The sequence below is a fragment of the Oncorhynchus gorbuscha genome, linkage group LG17 (genome assembly GCF_021184085.1).
Source record: "Oncorhynchus gorbuscha isolate QuinsamMale2020 ecotype Even-year linkage group LG17, OgorEven_v1.0, whole genome shotgun sequence".
Classification (NCBI taxonomy): Eukaryota; Metazoa; Chordata; class Actinopteri; order Salmoniformes; family Salmonidae; genus Oncorhynchus; species Oncorhynchus gorbuscha.
The window spans coordinates 26,154,642-26,181,180 of NC_060189.1; the positions used below are offsets into that span (position 1 = coordinate 26,154,642).

At 42.9% G+C, this 26,539-nt stretch overlaps 2 protein-coding genes across 5 annotated transcripts in view; both read right to left on the reverse strand.

The window, feature by feature from the left end:
* Positions 1-1,227: 1,227 nt before the first annotated feature.
* LOC124001110 lies at positions 1,228-19,225 on the reverse strand. 4 transcript variants are annotated; one of them, XR_006832738.1, is made up of 23 exons: positions 18,785-19,225; positions 15,311-15,460; positions 14,766-14,905; positions 12,682-12,799; positions 12,363-12,455; positions 12,074-12,217; positions 11,682-11,840; positions 11,032-11,113; positions 10,726-10,915; positions 10,451-10,594; positions 10,147-10,337; positions 9,893-10,028; positions 9,670-9,781; positions 9,450-9,579; positions 9,173-9,356; positions 8,729-9,071; positions 8,484-8,583; positions 8,059-8,177; positions 7,753-7,931; positions 7,058-7,646; positions 5,978-6,087; positions 3,518-3,697; positions 1,228-3,237 (listed from the first exon to the last, which is right to left on the reverse strand). XR_006832738.1 is itself a non-coding variant. In XM_046307672.1 (22 exons), exons 3-22 carry the CDS (start codon positions 14,772-14,774, stop codon positions 3,572-3,574), a joined length of 3,258 nt encoding a protein of 1,085 aa, XP_046163628.1. In that variant the 5' UTR covers positions 14,775-14,905; positions 15,311-15,460; positions 18,839-19,225; the 3' UTR covers positions 1,228-3,571. The 4 variants fall into 4 exon arrangements, 3 of the variants coding, with proteins under 3 accessions (XP_046163628.1, XP_046163627.1, XP_046163630.1); XM_046307672.1 differs by having other exon boundaries at positions 1,228-3,697; positions 18,839-19,225; XM_046307671.1 differs by having other exon boundaries at positions 1,228-3,697.
* Positions 19,226-22,883: 3,658 nt separating this feature from the next.
* The window catches only part of ubr1 (ubiquitin protein ligase E3 component n-recognin 1), a 32,032-nt gene continuing 28,376 nt past the window's right edge, over positions 22,884-26,539 (reverse strand). The window contains exons 39-45 of the mRNA XM_046309174.1: positions 25,824-25,960; positions 25,620-25,728; positions 25,422-25,478; positions 25,244-25,321; positions 24,958-25,128; positions 24,747-24,848; positions 22,884-24,611 (exon numbers count right to left, since the gene is read on the reverse strand). Coding sequence (XP_046165130.1) covers positions 24,470-24,611; positions 24,747-24,848; positions 24,958-25,128; positions 25,244-25,321; positions 25,422-25,478; positions 25,620-25,728; positions 25,824-25,960 — 796 coding nt within the window. The 3' untranslated portion in view covers positions 22,884-24,469. The remainder of the gene's footprint in view (positions 24,612-24,746; positions 24,849-24,957; positions 25,129-25,243; positions 25,322-25,421; positions 25,479-25,619; positions 25,729-25,823; positions 25,961-26,539) is intronic.

The window sequence follows — 26,539 nt, forward strand, 5'->3', positions numbered from 1 at the left end:
TTAGCAATTTTTGAATTAGTTTGAGGGACACATGATTCATAGGGAAATGTTGCTTTTATTACAGGTGTCTGAATATGATTATAAAAGAGCTCCATAGTGTCCATAAGAAAATGGGCTAATAGTAGGGCTTTGATGCCTGAGATGGGAGAATGTTTTCTTGGAGGTTAAATATGTACTTCATATTGTGGGGTGTTCAGAAAAATAATTCATTTAGATAAATGTCAGTCCAAATTGTACCAGTTTGGTGGAAGGATACAATCATCGATGTGCATCCACTTGATAATTATCACTTTTAGAATTGTTTTCCATTAGAATGAAGTAGCCTACAGAAATTGCATACAAGGCCTTCAAGTCATACCTACCATTTGCATTCCTGTGATATGCTTGGTTACCTAAATGTATGTACCTCTAACACACACACACACAATAGTTTCCTGATACATGGTGACAGCTCTCAAGGCGGTACAGGTAACTGTCTGACTCATTGGTCAACAGTGAAGCCATCTGGTAAAGAGTAAACCCACAGGCAGCCCAGCGAAACCCAGGTAGTGCTCTGTCCTCACCTCCTTGTCAGCCACCAACCCAGCTCCATGTCGCTGCTTAGACATTGCCCTCCAGTGGGCATGGTACACTCTTAGACAAAAGACTTCTTCAGATGATCCCACAGAACCCTTTTCGGTTCCAGGTATAACCCTTCTGGGTTCAATGTAGAACACTGTGGAAAGAGTTTTATATGGAACCCAAACGTATTCTACCCAGAACCAAAAAGGATTCTTCAAAAGGGTTCTCCTACGGGGACAGCCGAAGAACTGTTTCAGGCTTTAGCACCTTTCTTCTAAGATTGTATGTGACGATTTGCCTCCTCTCTGACCCCTAACCACTGCCTTGCCTTTTCCTTTACTGTACTCCACTCAACATCAAGTAGGAAGCCCACCAAACTGTACTGTTTACTCTCCACTCTACCTAGGCTACTGTTGAGGATGATTTCAAGCCCTTGATGACATATGAAGAGTTTCATTCCAGAAATGTTAAATGAGCTTTTATTGTTTAAAGAAATTCTAAGCGATCGCTGTGTTTTGTTCACTATCTAACCATGGCATGGGGTTGTTTAAGGACAGACATGTATTTGTTAAAAATCTATTACTTGATGATTTAATTTCAGAGATTTTTTTTTGATAAATGCTATATCTGCCTCACTCAGAGAAATAAGTAGTACTGCTAGGTTTTACAGTCAAATGTAACAAATGACATTTTTAATAAAGACATTTACAAATTATACATTTGACATTAATATATATATTTAAGTAATTCAACACAGTAATAAGAGATCTGTATGTAAAACACTTATGTTTGGCATTTTAGTGATTTAGCAGATGCTCCAGAGTGACTTACAGTAAGTGCATTCATCTTAAGACAACCACATTTCAGTCAAATACAGGGTATATCATTAATATACAGCATTTTGTAAAACAAACTCATTTTCATACACATCTAAAATCGATTAATAAAAACATCAGAGAACAGCAACATTGTACACACATGTTAACGTACCCAGAAGAAATCATTTCTGATGACAAAACACCAACATTGGTGGATAAGTGTTTTGAAAATAAGCTGCAAATTATTTCCATGTTATGGAAAGTAGCATCTGTTATATCTGCATTATTTTTGTTTTATTGTTCTAAATCGATTGAATATTCTATATTAACCCCCTACAAAGATGGGGCTTACTGTGGTCTATATGAATCTACACTGGGGAAGGTTAAGGACGCTCGTTTTCAAGATGAAGAAATAGATGAAATAGCAATAAAAAGTACATTACAGGGGTCAGAAGGGAACTCACATGGAGAGTTTTGCAATAGCAAGTATTAATCGCCCTGCATTTTCCAGAGCGTGCCTCCAGTCGCACACAGACAATTATTTATAACAATGATTTACAAACATCAGACAGCAATTTATATCCATCATGTTTGGTTGGGATTGTTAACCTCGTCTGCTCTGCACATGATTTATGTGTAATTTTGTTGCAGTGCAGAGCCCAGGTTTCCACGATTTTTATCAGTATTCAAATTAGTGGGAGTTATTGGATGTATGTGGTCAGAACATTTATTTATTTTCCAGACCGCGTGTCCTGATATGTTTTCGAGCATCATTACTTCCAGACAGGTTTTTGCCCCTAGAATATGTCCATTTATTTGTGCTCACATCATGAATTACTATACTGTAAAATGTAAGATGTGGATTACATTTTTTATTTAGCCTTTATTTAACTAGGATGAAGATATTCTACTGTATGAAAGGTTCTTTGGATTCGAAAAACAAACTGTGCAGCCAATCCCAATCATGATTGTTGAGGTGTAAACTAAAGCATCCAAAACACTGGCTGGTCCTGTTCCTCCAGCCCCATGCACCAAATGGGTATCAGCGGTGCTGTCACACCTGGTGAGGTCATGCAGGGAGGCCTAACAATTCCAGAAGATGACACACATATCTTTGGTAATAGTGCAGTGTGTGTGTGGGCCTGGCTCATGGACGGGAGACCCCAAGCAGAAATGTCATGCTGAAATGTGTGTTAAATTATTCAACCCCCTCCACCTCCAAAATCGAGAGAGGGGGAGCGATGCTAACATACATGCAATCTCAGGGCACTGTTCAAATGTGAGGAGAGAAGGCAGCAGCAACTAGCACTGGGAGGTCATCCATTTTTCATGAGATGGAATAGCAGCAAGGCAAATCCTTTTTAAAAAGGGGGAAAACTGACAGATATCCTAGGACACTATATGGTGCTTTTAGAATGAGTTAGTCCAGAGTTTATCTGTGTCCTTATAGTCAATCCAAATGACCTTGCATCTATTCAGATCATTGAGACGATACGCAAATGACCCAGAATCCACTATTCTTAATCTCGACTGGGTTCGTGAAGTATTAAATAATTTAACCCATGTCAATAATTACTGAGAGATTAACTATTGATGAGCTGTTCCGTGTGTGTGTGTGTGTGTGTGTGTGTGATAACTGTATAAGGAGGAGGATGTGTCCAGAGTACACACCAGCAGCCTATAGAGGCGGAGGGGTCGCCAAAGGAATCAGGACATGTCAGATGAAGAGCTCAGAGAGGTGACAGGAGAGGTGATGATGTGAGGTGACCGTATAGGTGATGTGGTGTACTAAGGTCACTGCACCATTGGTCATCCATGACAGCCATGGTGACGATCACCAGCGTCCTCAAAATGGAATCTTTTTTTAGATAAAAGAGAAACGTCATGTGTTTAGATGCAACCACACCATTTGGATTATCTGTCCATGCATACTGTGGAGCCATTACTGTGGAGCCATTACTGTGGAGCCATTACTGTGACAAACAACAAATCTTTTCAGTGAGAAATATATATTTGTATCTGCCAAGTAAAAAACATTTAATAACAGTCTGCACCTGACTAAATGTACAGCGGTTTGAAGTGTAGCACAACAGTAATACCAGACAGGATTTGGTCAATTATACATCTTACACACATACACTGATTGTTCGTCACTCTACAGAATGACAGTATAGATGTGTAACGGGATGTCCTCATGCCTTCTTCACGCGTTTGCCCTTCTTCGCTCTGGCTCCCCTATGGCTCGCCAAGTCCTGCTCCACTCGCTGGTGGGGCAACTTCCCAGAGCCCCTCCGTCCCAGCAGCTCCTCTTTCTCCGCCTGGAACACAGGGGACAGAACACCAGACAACAGACACAATTAGGCCCTCATATCCTGAGTTGGGAAATGGAGGGGGTGATGAAATATCCTGTGGTCATTAATCGTTCCCCGGGGGTTGAGGGAGACTGAAACCACAGGGCTCAGGCACTGATGAAATGTTCCTAATAGAGGCCATTCATCTCAATGTGTCACCTCAACCCAACGAGCTATCTTCATTCAGACTGCCTCTCTCCATACAAACGTCAAGATTTTCAGAAAGAGCCACACAAGTTGATCAACAAGCTAAAATCTTCCAGTAATGTCTTTACATCTGTGAGTGGTACCAGTGTCATCCACGTTGTTTGTTGAGCATCCCTTTCATTGAACACCGCAACCTTACTTCACTAAAACCAATCTGATCATGAGGTCACATGGGACAAAAACAGTGAAAATGTATAGTAGTCAACCTTAATATCCATAGCTGCTGTGTTTTAATTGGAGATGTTTGGATATTATGCTACTTAGTATGACTTTTATCTTCACACATTTGTCATCAATATCTCCCAATCTGCCAATTCATCAAATCCCAACCGCTTTGTTCTCTTTGAAATACAGATGTGGGTTGGTCACACAAAGTGAAAATATTGAATAAAAACATGGAATAAATCGTATCTTTATAACATCAATCTAAGCAGTGTTTTAACAAGTTAATGTAATGGAATAAATCAGTATCTTTTATGATGGGTGCTAATTTAGAATTGTGCAATATCCACATGCAATGTGTCAAAGAACATCAACCATTCCCACATCCACCAGTCAGCATCCCAAAGGTATAATTATCAACTACGTCATCATGAATTAACTTTGTGTAATTACATTTCACCTGCCAGGCTCCATATGGTTCCCTTGACTCCAACCAAACAATAAGATAATTACATCCCAATTAAACAATTACATAATTAAAATCTCAATTGAACAACCGCCTAATCGTATCAGTGCGGCAACATTGCAGTACACATGCTGTACAGCCACTGCTGACATCATGATGTCAAACGCACCAACTGTTAGATCTCTCCATGCCTTAGACAAAAGCCACTTAATACCTTGTTTTAACATACACCCTTTGTCCTGATCTTGTCCTCATTCTGTTTGTGCTCACATCTTTAGACGGTTGTAGATGATTGAAAGACACATCGTGAAAGTGTAAAGTATCAGAGGAAGACCCCAAAAAAATGGTCAAAACTCCAGGCACCCAATTCATAGACTGTTCTCTCTGCTACCACATTGCAAGCGGTACCGGAGCGCCAAGTCTAGGTCCAAAAGTCTCCTTGACAGGATCTACCTCCAAGCCATAAGACTGCTGAACAACTAATCAAATGGCCACCCGGACTATTTTACATTGACCCCGGTCTCCATCGGTTTTGTACACTGCTGCTACTCGCTGTTTATTATCTATGCATAGTCACTTTCACCCTTCCTACTGTACATGTACAAATGACCTTGATTAACCTGTACCCCACACCCTGTATATAACCTCGTTATTGATATTCTTATTGTGTTACTTTTTATTATATATTTTTGACTTTAGTCTATTTGGTAAATATTTTCTTAACTCTATTTCTTGAACTGCATTGTTGGTTAATCTCTTGTAAGTATTGTATTTGGCGCATGTGACAAATAACATTTGATTTGATTTGATTTTAAACTGGCAAGCTCAGCGCAAGATCAGCGCAAGATCAGGACAAGATCAGGACAAAGGACCCATGTAAGCGACAGGTATAAATGGGGCCGGAGAGATTAGAAGGAGCCAAGAAAGCAGTCTACAACTTTTGTCAGAGAAACACAAAGTGAATGTAGTACCTATAGCATGCATGTCGCATCAAAGTAGCCCGGAAATCATTTAGTCATCGGCTCTATTCATTACCAATTCAATGTAACAAAAAAGTATTAAGAAATGTTTTATCAAAGCCTGAATACGATTCCACCATGTTTTGATATGACATTACTGAGTCGGATGAGGAAGATGTGTAGCTTGTGACAGGGGGAAGGGAGAAGGAGAGGGTACCTGCTGGGATGGGATGGGCTGGCTCTTGGGGGTAGGTATGAGGTCATTCAAATCAGAGGCTAAATAAAAACTTCCAAGTTGGGACAACACTGCCCCCCATTGGACAACCATAGCATATTTCCCCCTATACTGACACGCTCTATGTGAGGCCAAATCAAATGTATTTGACACATACACGTGTTTAGCAGATGTTAGTGTGGGTCTCGTGAAATAGGGACCACAGAGAGAGAAATTACCTGTACCTGTTTGACCTCCCACTTGTCTCCTCTCTGCTTGGCCGGAGACTCCTGGAAGTTGATCGTACTGTGGGAGTAGGGTTGCCCTGGGACGAGAGAGGCCCTCTTTTCTGTAGATGAAGAGAGAGGGGACAGGGAGAACAGGAAAGGATTCAAACTAGATCCCTCAGAGGTGTTACAGCTGTCATGATGTAACATTAAAACCTCACAGAGACCTCGTATGTCAATATGGCCAGCCACTTGAACTGTCTCTGCCACTTCCTCATTGGCATGCTAACAAACACACTTCATTTTCTGAGAAGCACAAAAAAAATATCAAGATCACCTGCTTTCTGAAACTATTGATTTTATTTCACAAACGGAGCTTTAATTAAATGTCACATTTGGCCCCTGCTGTGTGTTGGTCTCCTAAGCCCTGGTCCCAGTGATGAGGTAGGGAATTAGTGTGGTGTGTGGGGCTGTGAGGCGTGGTTCCCCCAGGCCCAGCAGTGATCAGAAAGGCCCAGCAGAGCTCCATCTGCTCTGGGTAACATCAGTGGAAGGCCCCTACCACGGAGAGCAGGGGGTGGTGGTCACAGATGAGTAACTGTGGCAAGGTTGAGCGAGTACAAGTCTGACACTACAGTGCACCCCCTCCTCTCTGTACTTCATCACCCCTCTCTGAGCAGTACCTGGGTCCCATTCCGGACATAGACTCCCCACTGGGTGTCAGCAACAGGCCAACTATCCCCCCCTCCACACACACACACACACACACACACACACACACACACACACACACACACACACACACACACACACACACACACACACACACAAGTCTCCAGCCAGCTGCTGTTTCTAATGCTCCATCAATGTAAAGTTCCAAAGAAAAGGCTCTCTCAACGTTCCACGTCACAATGACAAAGGGAGATGATATTAGAGGCTATACTATATTAAGTAATAATATTAATATTGTTATACAGGCAAATCGGCGCAAAATTACCAACTTTGTTAGCTGTGACACTAAATGGGTTTTCTAAACGCAAGATAGAGTAGCTTGTCATTTCTATCCAACACACACACACACACACACATTACCTCGTGAGATCGTGGATACCTGCTCTATGGCAGGGAGTAGGCCAGTGGATGCCCTCCGGGTCTCCAGGGCTTGTTTCCACCAGCTGCCCAGCTTACAATGGCCTAGCCTATCCTCTGGGGTGCTTCTGAAGCATGATGCATCCTCCTTGTGCGAGGCCTTCCCCCCTCCAGGTAACCTATCCCTGGATGTCTCTAGGGCTGAGGAGGGGTTGAGCTGGGGGGTGCGGCTGGGGCTAGTCCTAGGGGACAGAGACACCCCAGGAACCTGTAGCTGTCTGGAGCGTGCGGACCTCCGCAGGGGGATGAGCAGAGAGGAGTCCTGGAGAGAGAAGGGCCTGATGTACCTCCCGGAAGCCCCACTGTCTTGCTCCCCCTCCAGGGTAGAGCCTCTCTCTGTCTCTGGGCCACTGGAGCCTGCGTCTCCCAGCTCCTCCAGGAAGCAGAAGGTCTGGTGGAGCTCAGAGAGCAGATCCTGGGTGGTCTCAGTGAGTGCACAGGAGGTCAGGATCTCCGGTTGGTCCACTGCATCCTGGGAGTCCCGGCGGAAACATTCCACTGAATCCTCAAGCGGTGGAGGGTCGAATGCCCTCTGAACAAACACAGACATACAGAAACCCAGTTGAGTTGGCAAATACTGTAGGTTGTCTGCATAGTATGTACAGTATGTATGTAATTGGACAGTAGAGGTCTGTCACCTGTAAGGGCTCCAGCTCCAAGAAGCAGTGAGATGAGGCAGCAACAGCCCCAGAGAAGGTGGAGGTCTGGGAGCGGATGTTCCCTGATTTGTCCCCTCCAGGCATGATGCTCCACACGTCACTCACACTTGGTGCGTGCATGATTTTGTCAGTAACCTCCTTGTAGTAGTCCATTTTCTCTGGATTAACATGAACAAAAGCAGTTAGTTAAAGGGCCAATTATTGAATTATTTCTCAGTCAAATCATACAGTAGATATAGTGAAAACACAGCCACAACACAGAATGTATTAACAGTTGAAACACACCATAGTCAGGTGTCAGGAAGTTGTGACTCTCCACTTGGATCTCAGATACAGAGGGCACTGATTGGTTGTCCTCATTACTGTAGAACTGAGGATGGAGGTTCAGTCTGCTCAGACTATGCCTGACAAACAAATGATCACATGAAGAACATGTCCTCTATCCTTATTGTAGGGGTTGAGCTGTGTATAAGACAGTAGTTTTGGAATTGTTAGTTAGATTACTTGTTGGTTATCACTGCATTGTCGGAACTAGAAGCACAAGCATTTCGCTACACTCGCATTAACATCTGCTAACCATGTGTATGTGACAAATAAAATTTGATTTGATTTGATTTTTGATTTGAACACAATGCTGGCCACAGCAAAGAGTGGAATTATGGTCTGTTAATGAAATGATAAAGTAAACATTGAGGATTGAGAAGGGTCACCTTCTGTCTAACGTTACATCTACAGGAGGAACTGCCTCCTCTTCCACATTGAAGACGTCGTCTCCTGGTATATCACAGGTCATTATGTCCTCCACTCCCCCTAAAGGAAACAGAAAACACTTTCAACAACAGATGACCAGAACGTGGATTTCCGTTGGGTTAATACTCAAGAACATGACTTCAAAAGGAGCCGACAACTTAAATGTTGAGTATAAAACACCTCTAGTCTGTGCATCTGAACTCACACTCAGTGGAGAACACCAGCTCCTCCACCTCCATGCTGTCTTTACTGAGGCTGTTGAAGGAGACAGGGTCTGTGGCACCCTCTAGTGTCAGAGTCCGGTCAGGGTAGTCTGAAAGGAGTATGTCTGCTGGGGGGGAAGGGCTGTCACCCTGACTGTTCTGGCACCGTCCTCTGTCACTGTGCAGGGATGAGATCCGCTGTAGCATTACTGTGCTCCCATACACATATGGGATGCCTGGTCTCAGGCAGGGCAGTGAGGGGGAAGATGTGAAAGAGAACATAGATTCAGAGGTCTCCTTGGACAGGGATTGAGAGGAGAGGTGTGCCGGGGTCCAGGGTTTCTCCTGCATTGAGACAATGAAATTCATTATTTTCATATTCATCATTGCCAAAGTATTATTCCTCAGCACACTCACTCTCAGACAGAGCCACAGTAGTAAAGTACCGCAGCTATAAGAGGCAGGTCATGATCAGGTGGCTCTGTGTCTCCCTGCTCTCCCAGCCTGTCAGTCATCATACCCACTGGGGAGGGTCTAGGGAGGTGGTGCCTAAGGGCCTGGATGGTCAGACTCAGGTTCCGACAGCTCCCTCTCCTCTCTTGGTGCTCCCCTGGCCATGTCACCTCCTCACTGGGCCAGGGAAAAACGGATTATACCAAACACACACTGACTTTGGGTAGTTTTGTAAACAACATTTTAGTCATTTTGTATTGAATAATGTACCTTGCTGTTGGCTGGGGTTGTCTCAGTTCAACCATAGATTCCCTGAGGAGTCTGATGAAATCCTCTGAAGAGAGTGTGTTGATGTTCTGAGACTGATACAGCAGGGCAGATAACGGATGAATGGGACCCCCTGCAGTTCACAACATTTCACTGACTTTCAGAATACTTGACAGTGATGATATTTCTCAAATCAGTACGAGTCACAATCAGTGATCCATACCTGGCTCTTTCACTGCCATAGAGATCCCTGTGGTCCTCCTACGCTGAGGAAGCCCCTCTACTCCACACTGACCTTCAGCCTCTTCCGACAGAGTAGTACAGTGGCCCACATCCTAATAAAGGTACCGTTTTTCAATAGAAAATGTGATTACTGACAACAAGCAATCTGCATGTACATGCCTAAGTATTTACATGTCTTGTGATAGTTTTACAAAGAGGTTCACCTTCCATATTGCTTCCATGCAGTCGGAAGCCGCCACACATAGGCCAAGCCTCTCACATCCATGGAGGAAGTACCTGACCATGTCGTTACTTCCTGTGTGACCTTTCTTCAGGAGGGCCCAGGCGTCTGAGACATGGCTTAGGGGCAGAGAAAACAAGATGTATTATGAAAACCGTGAGCCATACAGAGCCAGAGTACATGGTATACATACAGTAGTCCATTTGGTATAGCACATGATAGTGTATTTAAACCTACCTGTTCTGTAGGAGTACGTCCACACAGAGCTTCAGGTCGTGGGGGGTGTCTGTGGCTAGTCTGGTCCAGTAGATGTACTTCAGCGCCAAGCGGAGGTGCTTTCTCCTCAGCAGGCTGTGGATGATGCAGTGGTGCTGCCAGGAGAACCAGGGTGGTTCAGACCTGGGGCTCAGCAGCAGCTCCATGGAGCCCTACACAGAGGCAATGACAGCCATAGGAAAATCTGTCGGCTCTGTTGAGCCCTGCTAAATCCAGGAAGACATACACATCGATAGACTAAACGTTATAGTGAGAGCAAAGGTACCGATGAGTGTCCATGGTCGAGGAGCCAGAAGGCCCGGATCTGCTGGGAGAAGCTGGGAGGGATGATGAAGGCGTGGCAAAAGGACTGCAGGAGGTCATCTTTGCACTGCAGGAAATGTGCCATGTCCAGGATGAAGTACATGAGCTGTGCACAGGCTGTGTTAAGTGTAGTGTATATAATCAAGAATACTGTATATTCAGTTCAGTTCACATGACAGCCATATTAACACAGTCATATCTTTGAGGACACTTTATGGATTCTCCATGTTCGGATACAATGGCCTGAACAGACATGTTGTTGATGCGAGGCACCAGCACCAGCTTCAGAAGAGCCTGCAGGTTAGGGGGTGGATAGCCCTGGTCTGTGCAGTCCTCAGAAATCCATATGGGCCCATGTTGTTGGTCCATCTGAGCCACCATACCCTGGATCAGTGTATTCCACCTTTCCCGTCCCTCCTCCTCCCATCTAATCAAATAAAGAGAAAGAAGATGTGGAGAATAGATTTTTAAAAGATTGATCAGGGAGTAAAGGAAGAAAACAGAAATAGAGCAAGAGAGACCTATCAGTGATTTAAGAGTTACCCAAGAGTGTGGAGGGAAGCCCTGCGGTGGTTCTGATCCATCTCTCTCCACATCTGATAGATCCGCTTCATTTCTTGAGCCTCTGCGAGGAGGAGAGGACAAGTCAGTGTACCTATAAATACTAGACCAGGGATTATCAACTAGATTCAGACGCGGGACAATTTTTTCTGGAGCGGATGGGGGCCGGAAACTAAATGACAAATAATTTGTAGACTGCAAATTGACCACAAGAAGCCAAAACAGATATGTTTGACTAAGACAAACCATTTCAAACCTCGCTTACATTTGTATATGATCACGCTTCTCTCTATTAATCATGGGAATACTTGGGAACAGATGTTTTTTTTTTTAAATAACTTGGAGCTGATTTTCCTGGTGTTTTTACAGCCTTATGTCCAAAAATAAAAATAAAAGAAATAAGAAAACTTGGGGGCCAAATAAAACACCTCGCGGGAGACATTTGGCCCGCAGGCCGCCAGTTGGGGAACCCTGTACTAGACTAACCTTAACTTCAACCCTAACACTACAACATACAACACTTGTTACATTGTACTTATAAGAATAGTTACACAGTAGTAACAACTCTGTGATGCAAAGAGTGACCGGTTTGACTGTTTGTCCTTCTATAACGTTAACGTATGCATCCTTACCGGGATACTTGGGCAGGAGTCCGGTGATGCCCCACCACTGTACAAGCTGACCCAGCCAGATGTGTTGCTTCAGAGCTCTGTGTATCCCATTCCAGTAGTCCTGCCTCACAGCTGAGGATCCACACCCGGCCCTGCAGACTACACACGGGATCCCCAATCCTACATACAGATGGAGGACAGACAGTCACCATTCAATCATGATCAGAAAACAGCTCTCTTGATAGAAACTACAATTCCAATCCTGTTTTTACCTATATTGTTACAACCATACCAAATGCTAGCACTAGGTGTCAAAGTAAGATCATTGTATTAAACAAACTAGCCAGTTGATATCATTCATGCAACAATATGATCATTGTGAGAGGGGGGCCAGGGTTTGAATACTACTGCACCATGCCAGAAGTGTGTCAGGCCGCTCTGCCTCCTCCCCCACTGAGCCAGGGTAAGCAGGTTCCTCAGCCGCTGCAGCAGCAAGTGCACCCTGGTGAAGCAGCTGTGGTCCAGGAACATCCACAGGCCCTGGCAACGGCTGAAGCCTAGAAACAGGGGAGAGGAGGAGAGGGGGGGACCCAGAGAGAGGGGACAGTAGAAGACCTTTGTAATAAAGCTGTGGAAAGAGCTGGGATCGATAGCCTTTGGCTCTGTTTGGGATAGCTGGTGCTGTGGTGCATCTCTCCTTACAAAGGGTGAGTAACTCCTTCTTTGAAACTTCAGCCGTCCTCTGGACCCAGCTGCTGAAAGTAGCAAGGCTGGCCTCCACATCAGCATTTCCCACTGAGAGACAAACAAATGAATGGAATGAGACAAATTCATGCAATTACATAATGGGTCATAATAAAAAGCAGCATGAACTGAGAAGAAATGTTACTAATGATCACATATTATAATCATCGAATCATTACAGTATGTTAAAGTATCCAACCATTCTTAAGACACAGTAAGTGGCTGTAAGTACTGTATGCTGCATGTGATTTTAATCTTGCCAGTCCAGTGATCTGACCTTCAGCTGAAAGGCTGCATATCCAGCGCAGGATGGCCCTCACGTTGTTGCTAGCCAAGGCCTGTGTCCACTGATCCTCCGTGTCCATCATAGTCCTGCTGTTGCACCCTCTCACAGCCTGAGAATGTTAACAGTGAATGTACCAAACACATCCAGTGCATTCGGAAAGTATTCAGACCCTTTGACTTTTTCCACATTTTGTGAGGTTCCAGCCTTATTCTAAAATTAATTAAATCATTTTTTTCCCTCTCATCAATCTACACATAATACCTCATAATGACAAAGCAAAAACAGGTCTAAAAAATGTTTTGCAAAAAAAAATTATAAATACAAATGAAATATCACATTTACTTAAACATTCAGACACATTCAGACACAGTACTTTGTTGAAACCCCTTTGGCAGCGATTACAGCCTCAAGTCTTCTTGGGTATGTCGCTACAAGCTTGGCACACCTTTATTTGGGGAGTTTCTCCCATTCTTCTCTGCAGATCCTCTCAAGCTCTGTCAGGTTGGATGGGGAGCATCGCTGCACCGCTATTTTCAGGTCTCTCCAGAGATGTTCAATCGGGTTCAAGTCCGGGCTCTGGCTGGGCCATTCGAGGATATTCAGAGACTTGTCCCGAAGCCACTCATGTGTTGTCTTGGCTGTGTGCTTAGGGTCGTTGCCCTGTTAGAAGGTGAACATTTGCACCAATCTGAGGTCCTGAGTGCTCTGTAGCAGATATTCATCAAGGATCTCTCTCCACTTTGCTCTGTTCATCTTTCCCTCAATCCTGACTAGTCTCCCAGTCCCTACTGCTGAAAAACATCCCCACAGCATGATGCCGTCACCACCATGCTTCACCATAGGGATGGTGACAGGTTTCCTCCAGACGTGACACTTGGCATTCAGGCCAAAGAGTTCAATCTTGGTTTCATTAGACCAGAGAATCTGGTCCATTAGGTGCCTTCTAGCAAACTCCAAGGGTGCTGTCATGTGCCTTTTACTGTGGAATGGCTTCTGTCTGGCCACTCTACCATAAATGCCTGATTGGTGGAGTGCTGCAGAGATGCTTGTCCTTGGTCACCTCCCTGACCCTTCCAACAGTTGTTCAGTTTGGCTGGGCGGACGGCTCTAGGAAGTGTCTTGGTGGTTCGAAACCTCTTCCATTTAAGAATGATGGAGGCCACTGTGTTCTTGGGGACCTTACATTCGGCAGAAATGTTTTGATACTCTTCCCCAGATCTGTGCTTCGACACAATCCTGTCTCGGAGCTCTACGGACAATTCCTTCGACCTCATGGCTTGGTATTTGCTCTGACATGCACTGTCGACTGTGGGACTTTATATAGACTGGTTTGTGCCTTTCCAAATCATGTTCAATCCTTTAAATTTACCAGAAGTGGACTTCAATCAAGATGTGGAAATATCTCAAGGATGATCAAGGAAAACAGGATGCACCTGAGCTCAATTTCAAGTGTCATAGCATTAGGTCTGAATACTGTTTAAGTTTTTTATTTTTTATAAATTAGCAAAAATCTCTACAAACCTGCTTTCGCTTTGTCATTATGGGGTAAAGTTCTGGATGAAAAACTTTCCGTACAAATTCACAGCTACGGTACAACATACTGGGGGTGAAGTCAATCAGACAGTGCAGTCATGCGATCCTTCTATGTTGTAATTCATACACACAGTGGCTACACATCAATGTAATCTCTTTTTCAATAGGCCATTACTGAACATAATCCCTCATATCCATAGATGGTTTTAATCCCATTCCAAAGGAAATGCATTAAATACATTAACATTAAGTCATGTTGCTGTATTAACACTGGAACTACAAACCACAAGCATCAGAGAGGATAATTGGTTTTTCAGATCAAATACAATACTGCATAGGATATAACATCCTTTACAGAATTGAAGGCCAATGTTATGTGTATGGCTTTAAGAATGTAGTTAACTTGCAGTGCCGTAAAGCCTAGAGGGCTGCTATCCTTGATATTTCCGATCAGATGGAATCACAGTATGAGAGTATACTGCAAGTGACAGCCATTTCACTGAAGAACCATGATTGACTAAACTGGGAACTCCAGAACATACCTGCCACATTGGTCCGGTGCTCCTGGGATCGCTGTGGATGTGCTGACTGGGCCAGTGTGTGTCCACAGTGGAACTCTCCTCTTACACAAGCTCCTTTGGCACATGGTAATCCAGTAATCTCGATCTCATTGGCTGATTGGCTGTGTGGATGCGTATGGACGTGTGCGTGAGAGACGGAGAGAAAAAAAGAGCTCAGGAATGGGAAAGAGTGAGAGGGGGGGGGGTGAAAGTGATTTGTGGCAAATACAATAACACCATGAGGATAATGGAGTCGGTGTTAAGATATCTGGAGCTTTCAATACTCATTCTTGACTCTTTCTTGGGCCATTTACTTTCCGCTGACACATGCATAGTGTCATCAAAGCACCAGAGGGCAGCACAAACTTTGTTAATTGTATCACATTAGGACAAACTATCAAACAACCTGACACATTATCAAACAATCTGACACATTATCAAACAATCTGACACATTTTCCATATTTTCTTGTAAGCATAATATTGTCCTCATAACAAAATTGATTTAGACTTGATATATTGCCTTACTTGGCCTCATCCTGTTGACTTGGAGACTAAGGCTCAAAGGAGAGCTGACTGGACCCAAACGTACAAACACCCAAACACGCCTTTGGCCATTACAACTCTTTGTGGTGCTGCAGTCAGATTTGCCCAGGTGGCAGAAGGTACGTCCAAATCCTACAGGGCAGATTAGAGGGAATTATTAGGAGGGTCAGGGGGCTTGGCCAGCAGACTGGACTCACTCTGACGCTGCCACAGGCTGGTGTCTGTTACTCCACCGGAGTCACTACGGCTAAACTACCTCCAGTCCAAACCTTAAGATGACTGTCACTGAAGAGAAAAACAAACAGTGATGGGAGCCAGATCAGACATATAACAAACTCAGCAAAAAACGAAACGTCAACTGCATTTATTTTCAGCAAACTTTAACATGTGTAAATATTCGTATGAACATAAGATTCAACAACTGAGACATAAACTGAACAAGTTCCACAGACATGTGACTAACCTTAATTGAATAATGTGTCCCTGAACAAAGGGGGGGGTCAAAATCAAAAGTAACAGTCAGTATCTGGTGTGGCCACCAGCTGCATTAAGTACTGAAGTGCATCTCCTCCTCATGGAGCGGGGCGGCAGCATAGCCTAGTGGTTAGAGCGTTGGACTAGTAACCGGAAGGTTGCGAGTTCAAACCCCCGAGCTGACAAGTTACAAATCTGTCGTTCTGCCCCTGAACAAGCAGTTAACCCACTGTTCCCAGGCCGTCATTGAAAATAAGAATATGTTCTTAACTGACTTGCCTGGTTAAATAAAGGTAAAATTTTAAAATATATATATTAAAAAAATGGACTGCACCAGATTTCCCCACTCTTCCACCAAGGCACTCCCAGACATTTCTGGGGGGAATGGTCCTAGCCCTCACCCACCGATCCAACAGGTCCCAAACGTGCTCAATGGGATTGAGATCCGGGCTCTTCGCTGGCCATGACAGAATAATGACATACCTGTCTTGCACGAGCAGTATGGCTGGTGGCATTGTCATGCTGGAGCGTCATGTCAGGATGAGCCTGCAGGAAGGGTTCCACATGAGGGAGGACGATGTCTTCCCTGTAATGCTGAACAAAAGTGAGACATTGATTGCCTGCAGCCTGCAGGCTCAGTCCGATGATACTGTGACACACCGCCCCCAGACCATGACGGACCCTCCGGCTCCAAATACGAATCCGACAATCACCACTGGTGAGACAAAACCGTGACTCGTCAGTGAATAGCACTTTTTGCCAGTCCTGTCTGGTCAAGCGACGGTGGGTTTGTGCCCATAGGCGACGTTGTTGCCGGTGATGTCTGGTGAGGACCTGCCATACAACAGGCCTTACAAGCCCTCAGTCCAGCCTCTCTCAGTCTATTGCGAGCACTGATGGATGGATTGTGTGTTCATTGTGTAACTTGAGCGGTTGTTGTTTACCATCCTGTACCTGTCCCGCAGGTGTGATGTTCAGATGTACAGATCCTGTGCAGGTGTTGTTACACGTGGTCTGCCACTGTGAGGATGATCAGCTGTCCATTCTGCCTCCCTGTAACTCTGTTTTAGGCGTCTCACGGTATGTACATTTCAATTAATTGCCCTGGCCACATCTGCAGTCCTCATGCCTCCTTGCAGCATGCCTAAGGCACGTTCACGCAGATGAGCAGGGACCCTGGGCATCTTTATTTTGGTGTTTTTCAGAGTCAGGAGAAAGGCCTCTTTAGTGTCCTAAATTTTCATAACTGTGACCTTAATTGTCTGTAAGCTGTTAGTGTCTTAACGACCATTCCACAGGTGCATGTTCATTAATTGTTTATGGTTCATTGAACAAGCATGGGAAACGGTGTTTAAACCTTTAACAATGAAGATCTGTGAAGTTAATTGGATTTCTACGAATTATCTGTGAAAGACAGGGTCCTGAAAGAGGGGCATTTATGAATCCTGCAGAGATAAGGTAGGTCCTTCTGTATGGTGCTCTCTCCTGATATCCCCAGTCTGTAGGGATGACCTGTGACTGTGTTCAAGACAGACAGCTTAAGCATGGGGTTTCTCTATTTGAACTCTGTATTGATAAAGGTGAATGGGGCATCACATCGTTATGTGAAACCTCTGAGGTTGTAAACAAAATGATTGAGACATCAGATGCTATAAAACCATATTTCTAGTCTATTATATTTGTAGTTTATTGTATTCTATTTCTTCTGAATAATTGCTTAGCAAATTAGCTTGGACAAGCTTGCCCAAGTGCTGTGGATCCTCAACTGGGTTTCCGTGGTGACTGTTCAGTTTGGGAATCTTCCTGAAGGTGGATATCAACAAACTGATGGCAGTGGGACCTCCACTATGTCCCCAACATGCTCATCGCAACATGCCTGGAAGCTGCTGCTGCTACCATACATCATCTGCACCTTCTTCTTCACCTTCTGCATCCTGGTGGGGGCGCTCATGTGCTACGGCATGTGAAGTGAGCTGGATGAGGCTCTGAACCTGGGGCTGGGGGACGCCATTCGCTACTATAAAGAAACAAACACACCAGGGCAGGCCGCTGCTTTCTGAAGCACACTGTGGACCTGCTACAGATCGAGTTCCAGGACCTGCTTGAGAACTATACATACATCATGCAGTCCAGCGGCCTCACCATCTGGCTGTTTGACGTGAGCATAGCAGTATCCTTATAAACGGTGATGTGGTTTCCATAGAAGTATATGGTACCTGCAAGAGACTCATAGTCAAAATCTAATCAAATTATCACATGTGCAGAAAACACAACTGGTGTAGACTTTACAGGGAAACCTTTCCAAGGTTTGTACAAAAGATGCAGCATTTAAAAGGTGATAACACAAAACAAAATAGTAACTAACACTCAATGTCTAGTTTTGATTTACATTTGGTTGAGTTGTCAAGTGAATTCAATGTGAAATCAACCAAAAATGTCACCCTGTCATTGGATTTAGGTTCAAATTTGGGTTGGAAAAAAAAGACAAAATTCCCTTACCTTGACGGGTTTTTGCAAATCCAACCATATTGAATTTTGGGGTTGAAATGACGTGGAAACAACGTTGATTCAACCAGTTTTTGCCATATGGGTTTATTTAGACTCAGCAAACCAGTAATTATAAAGAACTTGCTCAACGTTGCTGTATTCTGCTTATGGCACTCTTTGCAGGGAAGTTATCTGGGCTTCTGGTCCATCTCCCATGCCATTTCTCCTCAGCTTGATTAGTAGAATTGTTTATTCACTTTGTATGCTCCCTAATCCCACACTATATCTCTGTTGTGATATTGGCTCTGGGTTATTTATGCTCAGTTGTGTGTGTGTGTGGCACACCCCTTGCCGTCTACTGGTTTACATGGGACTGTCCCAAAATACACATCCCAAACCTACAGCTACTTTTGGGAACCACGTATTTTACTCTGGTCTACTATAAATGATAAACAAATGTTTTATGTACAGTATCTTACATGGTCTAAGGATTACCTCAGTAATGTTTGTTTCCTGTTGTAACTGTCGGTGCTGGCGGGGGTGCGTTACCTCCAGACATCCCTAGAGAACGTGCTGAGATTGGCGAGATCCATGCCCACGAGTCAAGACGGATGGCTCCTGGAAAACAGCTTTCTGGAGACAGCCCGTTCCAACTTCAATATCATAAAGAGCCTGGAAAAGTGCAAACAGATTGACACAGCCAAAAATGGTGACCCCAACCATAAATGCATACATAGTGCCCCTTGCCTGCGAGGATGTTAGTTCAATATGTAACTAGATGTAGTAGGCTAATGTTAACTAGCTGCCTCATTGTTGCCCATTAAAGGAAGTTAGTCTAGCGAGCAAGCATTTTAGCCAGGTAGCCTAGGACAACAAAAACGAAATGTGTGTAGGCTACTGTATGAAAAAGTCATAGACCGTCTCGGCAACATGAAAGAGAGGAGGATGGTTTTGGCATTTCTCTACAGGTAGGCGGAGCTATAAAAAAAAAAAATATGTTGGGCAATATTGGTCCACTAATACAGGCCCAGTGGACTACTTTTGCGAGAAACATTTTTTCATATTATATTAATTACCTCTTCTTCCAGCGGCTATACATGTATGTACCCAGAACTTAATCGAGCAGCTGACCAGTTACACAAGACTTTCGTTCTGAGTTAATGGAGATTAGCCAAATGGAATTGGTCCAGGTCAAAATGGGCAGACCTTTTCCCACAGCAATGGGACAAGCTTTCCCACAGAAATGGCAATTAAGTGTGTGCTGTCTCAACAAAATTATTTAGGCTTTTATAAATATGCTCTCTAGTTTTGCTAAAGCTATAGACCAACGCGACAGAGTATGTCTTACTTCAAGAAATCTTACGTATAGTGGAAGGAGGCATGTGAGTTAGAGGGGATTGTGGGATAGACAACGCATATACAGATGAAGAGCAAAACGGAAAGAGTTAGAAGTTTGTAAACACTAAATCATTTTGGAATTTAGGCAGTTACCAAGGTTTTGCTGATAGTTGCTCTTGTTGGGTTTGTTCAGTACAATATTGTTTACGATTAGTAAGAAATTCTGTAGGAGAAAAGTGAAGACCAAGCACAGACAAATGTTGGCACTTAAAATACCACTAGTGCTATTTTTGTACTGTAGACGATTTACAGGAGCAATTAGGGTTAAGTGCCTTGCTTCTAGGGCACACACGGATTTTTCACCTAGTCGGCTCATCGAAAAAGCAACCTTTCGGTTACTGGCCCAGCGCTCTTAACCACTAGGCTACCTGCCATCCTAATCCTCTGCAGCAAGTCTGTATGCATATAGCCAAGTGTGTGACGAACAAGATTGAGATTTCTAAGCAATAGCAGAATTGTCCCAAAGGACCCCCACTGCCTCAAATTACCCCTAATCTATGTCAGAATGGGATCTCACCTCCAATCAATCTGATGACACATCCTATTATGGCCACACACACCATACAAAAGGAGGGAGAGACTACTTAAGGCCCTGCTTAAACTACTGAGGACTACAGATACTACCAATCAACACAATATGCTATCTTATTTCAGACTATAAACAAAACTGTGTAGGTTCTCTGTGAGCCTTGATTCACCTTGGAATTAAACAGGGAAATATGAGCAAATCTGATGTATTATACAACACAGATGCTGCTCAGCAACAATCAACAGTATCATTCCTGCAAGATTCATCCTTACAACAGCCTCAAGTGCTGCCAGGAAGCAGTAGTTATTAAAGCTAACTAGTATAGTGTGTAATATAAATTATGGTCATTATTGTAGGAAACATGAGGTGCTAAGGGTTATTGTATAATAAGGACATGGGACTTGATGTCAAATGTGCAAGTTACTGTACTGACATTTTTTACATTTAATTTTACCTTTATTTAACTAGGCAAGTCAGTTATGAACAAATTCTTATTTTCAATGAAGGCCTAGGAACAGTGGGTTAACTGCCTGTTCAGGGGCAGAACGACAGATTTGTATCTTGTCAGCTCGGAGATTTGAACTTGCAACCTTTCGGTTACAAGTCCAACACTAACCACTAGGCTACCCTGCCGCCCCCATATGATGCAATGAGGGTGATGAGAAATACTTAAGTCATACAGTATCTTCTCTTTCATTACATTTTTTTATTTACTCTCTTTTCAGACACTGAAGAGTAAGTGCAAAATGAACAAACAAGACATTTGTGTTGATATTCCCAGTCAAACAGAGGGCACAAGAACTCGTCTAGATCATGTCTTTATTCAGACAGCCTGGTTATCATACAGCACTGTCAAGCAACGCAAATGAGGAAAAACAAAACCATACAGTATATGCACAAAACTTCATTTTCCTGAAAAGGTTGATGTAATATCAAGTGTATTTTTATAGCGATTATTCTTTTTCTACGTAGCTACTCTCCCATAAAATGTACATAAGTGTTGCCTTAAATACACTAAATGTAGTTGTGATGTGCTCTTATTTACTTGTTAGATTAGTGTACAGAATATATTTTGCGTTGCTGGTATGAACCTTTTTGTCCCCATTAGCTACAATATGATCTATTTGAATGTCATTTTAACAGCACAAATAATAATTTCAAGAGCAGTTGACAATGTTCCCATACACAATTATTTAAAGGAGTTACAACAAAAGAAGCATCTAATAAGTGTATCAGGTTGGCAAAATATGGAATTTCAGTGAAGACCCGACTCTTTTACATGTACATATATTGAACACTTTAGTAACTTTATTTCAAAGTGCTTTCAGATTAACATTTAATTGCTATCTAATTCATTCAGATTACAATAAGCAATGTTTGTACAATAAAATAGTTAATTATCTCTTCATATACTTTTGCATTTGACCAGTATAGAAATTGCTTGTATATCTGCAGTGCCTTCAGAAAGTATTCACACCCCTTGACTTTTTCAAAATGTTGTGTTACAGCCCAAACTTAAAAAGGACTAAATTGAGATATTTGTTTTGGTCACTGGCCTACAAACAATAACCCATATGGTTGAAGAACTGTTTATTAAAAAATGAAAAGCTGAAATGTCTTGAGCAATAAGTATTCAACACCGTAGTTATGACAAGCCTAAATAAGTTCAGGAGTAAAAATGTACTTAACAAGACATAGAAGTTGCATGGTCTCACTGTGTGCACTGTTTAGTGTGTTTTTTTAATGACTACCTCATCTCTGTACCCCACACATACAATTATCTGTAAAGTCCCTCAGTCGAAGAGTGAATTTCAAACACAAATTCAACCAGAAAGACCAGGGAGGTTTTCCAATGCCTCGCAAAGAAGGGCACCTATTGTCAGATGGGTAAAAACTTTTTTTTTGTTAAAGCAGACATTAAATATCACTGAGCATAGTGAAGTTATTAATTACACTTTGGATGGTGTATCAACACACCCAGTCACTACAAAGATACAGGCGTCCTTCCTAACTCAGTTGCCGGAGAGGCCAATTGTGACCTTCAAACATTTAAGAGTTTAATAGTTGTGATAGGAGGAAACTAAGAAAGGATCAACAACATTGTAATTACTCCAGAATACTAACCTAATTGACAGAGTGAAAAGGAAGCATGCACAGAATAAAAATATTCAAAAACATGCATCCTGTTTGCAACAAGGCACTAAATTAATACTGCAAACATATTTGAAAACCTAGAGGAAAATCTGGTTCAGTCCCCTTTTGACCAGACAATAGGAGAGGAATTTGATCTGTCAGCAGGTCAATAACCTAAAACAAGGCCAAATATACACTGGAGTTGCTTAACAAGACGACACTGAATGTTCCTGAGTAGCTTAGTTACAGTATTCTGCTTGAAAATCTATGGCAAGACTTGAAAATGGCTGTCTAGTAATGAACAAACAACTTGACAGAGCTTGAAGACTGAAAAACAATGTGCAAATATTTTACAATCCAGGTGTGCAAAGCTCTTAGAGACTTATCCAGAGAGACTCACAGCTATAATCGCTGCCAAAGGTGATTCTAACATGTATGGACTCAGGGGTGTGAATACTTATGTAAATGATATATTTCTGTATTTCATTTACAAAAACAATTGCTAAATAAAAAAATAAAAAAATTTACTTTGTCAATATGAAGTATTGTGTGTAGATGGGTGAGAAAAAACTACTTAATCCCTTTTGAATTCAGGCTGTAACACAACCAAATGTGTAATAAGTCAAGGGGTATGAATACTTTCTGAAGGCACTGTACATTACCTGGGTCATTCCACGAATAGAGTACCTTTTGCATCCCTTTAAATGTTTAAACAGAAATTGTGCTCCAATACTGAATTTTAGAAGCACATTACATTAAAATGATGTGCCATTTAATATTGACCACATGGAAAATTCAAGAAATCAGATATTTAATATGAATATAGACTTGCTAAAGTCACAATTTTGACATGTCCCTCGTCATGTTCAGACTTCTAGGAAGATTTTAACCCCAGAACGTCTCCAAGTTCTCACCATCATTGTAAAGCTCTAGTTATTTTGTTGTTTTGACGAAGTCAATTCTGAAGATAAATAATTATTTATGTGATAAGTGATTAAATCAATCCTGGTGAGTAAACGGAACTCTCGGTTTAATATGGTGAATCATTTCCTTTTTAAAATGTTTTTTCAAAAGAAACATTGAACATCTAACAGAGAAATCATAGTGTAAAAAACAGGTGAGCTGGATCTACTATTTTTGGCAATTTTCTGGTGTTTTGTGGTGGAGTCTGTCAAGCATACCACGTCAACCCTGTTGGCTTGAAAGGCTTGAAATGCTTTAACATTTATTTGTATTTTTTATGTCTGACGTTTGCATTCAATTGCCTCTACATTTTGCACACAAGAAGCTTTCATTCCCCCTGTAACAGGGAGATGCATGACTGATTTAAGATGAAAACCTAAACCATGTTACTTTAATGCCACTTTACTGGCCCTTGGTAGTCCTTTTTTAAATTTAACTCCTTGAGATGGAAAACATGTTTTTTATTAAGTTGAACATGTTCTTTATGTCAATGTTTTTTACCAAGTTACACTACCCAAAATGTACTCTATTTGTGGAAAGACATCTATTTATATCATTTAAAAAGGGTGATGATCAGTAACATGGGCTAGGTGCCATGCAAACAGTCTACTGTGACAGAAAGCAAAAAATATAGAAACAGGAAGCATGATCCCAAAGACATTTGCAAAAGAGTAAACAACTCCCACACTGCAAGACTAACTAAAGCCATTGTTTTATCATCTCTATAAAGTCTTAAAACAAAAGGAGATGGCAGAAAATTCACAGCATCACTTGGGAGAGATTTTATATACACAAGCTGACGGCATAAAGATACTGGGGTGTTTGATAGAAGTATTTTCCTTTAATGAGCTTTTCTATGGAGAAGGGGAACGTTATTCCTATCATTACTCATAGCCCTCTCACAGCAGACAAATTCAAACAAGGCAACTTCAGTTCCCAACCACCTCCTCATCGCTCTCTGTCCTATCTGCACTCCCTTTCGGATCCTGGGGAGGAATGGCTGCACAGAGGCGCACCGCTCCCGGCCAGGACATATGTAGATGGGTGTGTGTGTGTGTGTGTGTGTGTGTGTGTGTGTGTGTGTGTGGGCTGTGCCCCCTGGCTGTGACTTCCAGACCTTGGCCCTACCCAGTAGCACACATAACCTGGTCTTGGGCTCACAGCATCTGCCATTCGAAAGCAAACATGACGTTGACCACCTCGAGGCTACGGGCGATCTCCTCCAGGATACAGTGCTGCTGCCACAGCTGGTGGAGCTTCCGGTACCTCTCAGGGCACAGGTGCAGGGGGTTCCCCCTCCTAATCTCACATTCACATACATTCCGTCAGTGACACAGGTTTGCTTTAAAAATATAACATTTTTCTACAGAACGACATCAGAGATAGATGTAATGAATGTTTCAAAAGCTAAGCGAGGAGATGTGGCCAGCTTACCCTAGCTGTGGGTCAGTCTCTCCGTAGTCATCAAGATAAGGGGCTGGGTAGGTGCTTCCTCGTGTCTTACTGGCCATCAGGACCATCTCACACTCTCTTATCCTAATCAGTGGGGGGGGGCAAAGCAATCAGCAGAAGCTTTATAGAACATATGAACATGTTTAACCACATGCCCACCCTGTCCCTACAGGAGCGCTTGTCCCCGACCCACCTGAGGAACATGCCCACTCCAGCCCCACAGGTGGCAGCGTGTGCGGTGCAGGCGCCCACCTCCTCCCCGTCAAGCTGGCTATGACAGCAGGTGCTCTGGGAGCACAAGATGGTCCCACAGAAGAGGCACAGGGTGGGGTGCTTCCTCTCATCGTCTGTGGAGTTAGGACACCTGGACAGGAGGGTAGAGAGAGAAAGAGGACTCAGTCTCCACTGGAACTCAACAGCTCACCAATCACTTAATCAGCGTATATGATAATCCAAGACAGACAGTGGTGGCTACTTACTGAAAGTGACTGGCTTGATTGAGGAGCGCACTGTAATCCTCAGGAAGCTCAATTAACCGATTCCTTTTCCTGGGATAACTGCAATAATAATTTGATCAAAGATTCAGTTATTCATAGGGAAGAAAGGAAAATAAAATCTGAAATATTTAATTCTGTTGCAAAGTGAATTTGAGCTTACCTGATTGTCTGAATTTCCCCTTTTAGGGCTTTGGTTACAGCTGGGTGCCCACACCATCTGAGAGACAGAGGCCATCAGTGAAAAATATATCTTAAGTACATCAAACAATTACCTTAGTAACATCACAAATCTGATAATAAGAACATCAGCATTAATTTCAATGTATTTTGGCTGTGACTAACAGGTTATTGATATTACCTCTGTAATAAGGGAAAGACAGTCCCACGGTGCTCCTGGAAGAGCTGGAACACATCGCAGGGCAATGCCAGATAACTGCACAGTGCCTCCATCTGGCCTTGAGATGTAACTGCAGTCGAGACAGCATGAATGGTTCAGTCAGTAAAACCCTAACCCATTCAATCCCCGTACACCCCCCAGTAGTCTGAGCCCTGAGATACCTACCTGTACTACTGGAGAGCTCCTCTGGAGGGGGCACCCCTGTAAGGCAATTGAAGAAGAGGGCAGCGCAGCGCAGGAAGGGTGTGACCCCTCTCCTCACTCGGTCTGCCACTGAGCTCCCAGACACGTCTGACCTCAGCCTGGACAATAAGACACAGTCTCACAATCAAAAACAAATTTACCTTTGACTGGATGAACATGGAACAGAAAAATGTCCAAAAATGGCCCACTGCACAATTTACAGAAAGTACACTACCAGTCAAAAGTTTTAGAACACCTACTCATTCAAGGGTTTTTCTTAATTTTCAAAAATGTTCTGCATTGTAGAATAATAGTGAAGACATAAAAACTATGAAATAACACATATTGAATCATGTAGTAACCAAAAAAAAGTGTTAAACAAATCAAAATCTATTTTATATTTGAGATTCTTCAAATAGCCACCCTTTGCCTTGATGACAGCTTCACACACATGGCATTCTCTCAACCAGCTTCACCTGGAATGCTATTCCAAAAGTCTTGTTGGCTGCTTTTCCTTCACTCCGCAGTCTAAGTCATCCAAACCATATCAATTTGGTTGACCAGGTCATCTAGAGGTGTTGGGTCACTATCCTGTTGAAAAACAAATTATAGTCCCACTAAGACGAAACCAGATGGGATGGCATAACGCTGCAGAATGCTAAGTGTGCCTTGAATTCTAAATAAAAATCAGACAGTGT